Source organism: Equus quagga, unplaced genomic scaffold (genome assembly GCF_021613505.1).
Source record: "Equus quagga isolate Etosha38 unplaced genomic scaffold, UCLA_HA_Equagga_1.0 204882_RagTag, whole genome shotgun sequence".
Taxonomy (NCBI): domain Eukaryota; kingdom Metazoa; phylum Chordata; class Mammalia; order Perissodactyla; family Equidae; genus Equus; species Equus quagga.
The window spans coordinates 1-4115 of NW_025798758.1; the positions used below are offsets into that span (position 1 = coordinate 1).

At 60.9% G+C, this 4115-nt stretch overlaps 1 protein-coding gene across 1 annotated transcript; it reads left to right on the forward strand.

The window, feature by feature from the left end:
• The first annotated feature begins 24 nt into the window (after nt 1-24).
• On the forward strand, nt 25-3183 carry LOC124233555 (cystathionine beta-synthase-like). The gene is made up of 3 exons (XM_046650699.1): nt 25-379; nt 596-730; nt 1423-3183. Exons 1-3 carry the CDS (start codon nt 327-329, stop codon nt 1691-1693), a joined length of 459 nt encoding a protein of 152 aa, XP_046506655.1. The 5' UTR covers nt 25-326; the 3' UTR covers nt 1694-3183.
• The last annotated feature ends 932 nt before the right edge of the window (nt 3184-4115 follow it).

The window sequence follows — 4115 nt, forward strand, 5'->3', positions numbered from 1 at the left end:
GGCGGCCTGATGGCAAAGGTCCCTGGACAGAACCTTCCATGCTCTGAGCCATCCAGCCGCAGGCCTGTGTGCCCTGGCTGACCAGGTGCCCCATCGACCCATGGGTCCCAGCTGGGGTCTCTCTGGAGTCTGGCTCCCAGGCCTCTCCCTGGAGCCCCAGCCAGCTGCTTGGGGGTCTCTGCTGGACCTGCGGGGTCCGGGGAGGAGTGCTGGGCTTCCCCTGAGAACCGTGTGCCCTCAGCCTGGGCAGAGGCAGTGGTCAGACCCTCTGTCCGGGCCCTGGTGGCCCCGGCACCTGCAGGTCCAAGTTCCTGAGCGACAAGTGGATGCTGCAGAAGGGCTTCCTGAATGAGGAGGACGTCCTGACGAAGAAGCCATGGTGAGCATGCCTCTGCCCAGAGGTTCCACCCTGGAAACACCTGTGGTGTTTGCAGACACGCGTCCCTGGGACCTGGGGCCCCTGTGCTGCACCCCACACCTGGCGGGTCATCCCCGCAGTCCCCCTCTGTGATGCTGCCTGTGTGTGTGAGTGTGTTTGTCCCTGACTCCCGCCCCCCCAGTTCATGGCCCTCCCTGCCCTGCCCACTTCCCTCAGGTGGTGGCACCTCAGAGTCCAGGAGCTGAGCCTGCCAATTCCGCTGACAGTGCTGCCCACGGTCACCTGTGAGCACACCATGGAGATCCTCCGCGAGAAGGGCTTCGACCAGGCACCCGTGGTCGATGAATCGGGGTCAGTGTCGGGCACCGCCATCCGAGCTCTGCCCACTGGGCTCTGCTTGGACCTGGGCTCCACGCTCCTCTGTGTCAGCGATGCTGGGCAGGGCAGCCATGTGGACCCCACAGCTGCCTGGCTGACCCTGGTCACTTTGCATCAGGATGTCCTTGCATGAGACCGCCCATTGGATGTCTTGTCTCTGGGCACTGGCGGGGCGGGGGCCTGCCGTAGTGACCCGTAGGGCTTATGCCCCTGTGCCGGCCTGCTGCACTCGCCGTGTGCATGCAGGACGCAGGCGGTAGATAGTGGCTTCACTCTGAGGCTGTCAACACAGGAAGGCCTGCCTGGGAGACCACCATGTGGGTTCCCTGGGACCGTCCCTGTTCTAGCCCTGAAAGTCCCGTGTCCCAGGACACCGGTGGGCTGGTCACCCTTGACACCTGTCAGAAGGGAAATACCCGAAGGACTGTTTACTGTCTCCACACGCTGGGGGCAGCTCCAGGGGCCGGCGTTGGTCCCCGCGGTGCTCCCGCCGCATGGAGGCGCTCGGCAGATACTTGCTGAATTCTCAGAGGAGTTAGTTCCGAGTTTGGCCAAAGACCTTGCTTGGACGCGGAACGTGGCCGTGGGTGTGTTCTGCTGTTTGGGGAGAGGCCCCTTCAGTGACCGCTGCCCCCTGCCCTCTGCCCCCGGGCCCCCTGCTGCAGGGTGATCCTGGGGATGGTGACTCTTGGGAACATGCTGTCGTCCCTGCTCGCTGGGAAGATTCGGCCATCGGACGAGGTCCGCAAAATCATCTATAAGCAGTTCCAACAGGTACGGGCTCCGTTCCACTCGAGCCGTGGGCGCCTGAGATCCGGCTCTGTCCTCGAAGGCACGGCGCAGCACTTCCCATGCGAGGGGGCCGTGTCCCCAGCCTTCAGCACCATGTGGGGTGTCAGCAGGCTGATGCTGGCTACACCTCCATCAAACCCATAAATCTGAGGACTCGCCCCTACTTTGCAAATGGAGCCGCTCAGGTGGGGAGGGGCTCTCATGGGGGGCTCACCAGCGTCCACTGTGTTTCTGCAATCCCTGGGGGTCATTAGCAAACCCAGCCCGGGGACCATCCTCTCAGCCATGTGGGGCATCAGCCAGCGTGATTGTTTCCATAACGCTTGGCCCTAATTTTTCCAGGGCATGCGTTCATTTAAGAATACCTGGCGTGCCTAATTATTTAGTAAGAACGAGAATGTTCCGGAAATACGGGTGTCACCCCTTGCTGTGTCAGGGCTGGTCAGACCACCTGGTCATCCTGAGACAACGGTGGCCACCCTCTGATGGGCCTGAGCAGAACCACCTGGACGCTGATCTTGGTGTCCCTGAGGGTGGGGGAGTCAGGACACTCTCCCAGTGGCACCTGACATTTCATAACCATATTCCCCTCCCACCTGCCAGTGAGCAGCATTGGCAGCTTGTTGGCTGTTTGGGGTGTTTTAGGTCTTATTTTGGCTTTGTGTGTGTGTGTGTGTGTGTGAGGAAGACTGTCACTGAACTAACATCTGTGCCATCTTCCGCTCTTTTGTATGTGGGGTGCCACCACAGCATGGCTGATGAGCAGTGTGCAGGTCTGTGCCCGGGATCTGAACCTGTGAACCCCGGGCCGCTCAAGCAGAGTGTGTGAACTAAGCACTTGGCCACTGGGCCAGGCCCTTGTTGGCTGTTTCATATCAGGAAGGCTAAGGAGTTGAGCCCAAATCTGGGAAGGAATTTGGTTTTCCTCATTCCCCGTCACACCCACAGCTGACATGTCACCAGAATCCATGTATTTCTCACCATCTCCACCCCCGCTGCCCTCGCCTCTCGCGTGGTCCCTGCAGACCCCTCACCCCTTCTCCTCCAGCTCCTGCAGCTGGAGAGACTGCAGAAGACAGGGGCGGGTCCTGCTCTCCCGGCCCTGGCAGCCCCCTGGGAGAGGCCCTCGGCCTCTCCTGATTTGGACATGAATGTACACCCATGAAGCCATCACCACAATCAAGAGTGAACGTCTCCGTGGCCCCAAAGGCTTCCTCGTGCCCCTTGAGCCTCCGCCCCTCCCTGACCCCGTCCCTGGGCACACTCATGTGCTTCCTGTCACGGTAGACGGTGTCTGCACACAGCCCTACGTGTGGACCCCTTGCCTGGCTTCTTGCACGCAGCACGGTGTTGAGACCCATCTACAGCGAGGCGTGCACACTGTCCCTTACTTTCCGTGGCAGAGTCCGGTTCCCTTGTGTCTCTGGCCTTCGTGTTGATTCTCCACCGTGTGTGCCTGGCCCCTCCCTCAGGGAAGGCCTGAGCCTGCGCTCCTGCATCCCGCATCCCGGGACCCGGCCTCCTCTGGCTCTGCTGCCCCTCTCTACTGGGATGGGTATCTGCTCTGGTGGGCACCACGATTTTCTGTTTTGTTTTCATGCTGGCAGAGCTGAGGGCCAAAGGGCAGAGCTGGCGGCCGCTGTGTAAGGTCTGCTGACCTTTCACCCAGCCCTGTAGTGCATGGCTTTGTATGGAGACATCACCCCCGTCGCCAGGGTTGAGATGGGAAGGGCGCCCAGTCAGGTTCCAGGGCTAACTGTGCTTGGAAGTCACCTTGGGGGTTGTGCAGCCACGTCTGATGGGCAGCCCTCACCGCACCCAGGAGGGGGTCATCCAGCCCTTGACCCTCCCCAGGGAACTGAAGCAGGGAAGGCCACGGGGCGGAGGACTCTCCAGGTCCAGGGACAGGAAACAGGTGACCTGACACGGCTGTTAACACCAGGTGTGGCCTGGGGCTTCACTGCCCGGGCCCTCCGTCTGTAAATACCTGTCTAAGGACCTTGAACTGTGGCCGGTGGTGAGAGCGGGTGGGGCCCCAGGCTGCCCAGGTCTGCCGGTGTGCATCCCCTTCACAGCGCTGGGTGGGGAGTGGAAAGCTCGTTCCATTTCCTCTGTCCCCGCCTACTGCTTTCTTTGCCCTTTGCATCACTCCAAACCAGAAAGATCTCTGGAAAAGAATTATGGCCTCAGACGACTTCGACTTGCAGAGATGTCGCCTTAAGCCTGATTGAAGGTTCAAGAGGAGGGGATGGTTTCTGTCCTCACCTGAACCTACTGCCGCCTGTGCTCTGACATGTGAAATGCCGGGAGTGAGACGAACACCCTCCCGAGGGCAGGGAGGCTGGAACCGGGGCGGCCTCCTCAGACTTATTTCTCGAAGATGGAGACACAGACTAGGGGCGCATCGGCCTCTCCCCAGTAGCAGACATCCTCCCTCTGGGCATCTGGTCACTGTGACTTCCACTTCCATGCAGTTGGGCCGAGAGAGGGGCCCTGGGGTCAATCCCCTCCCTGCTGCTCACATCCCCAGGGTCTTTCCTGAGTGTGAGCTGGGCCAGGCACTGCA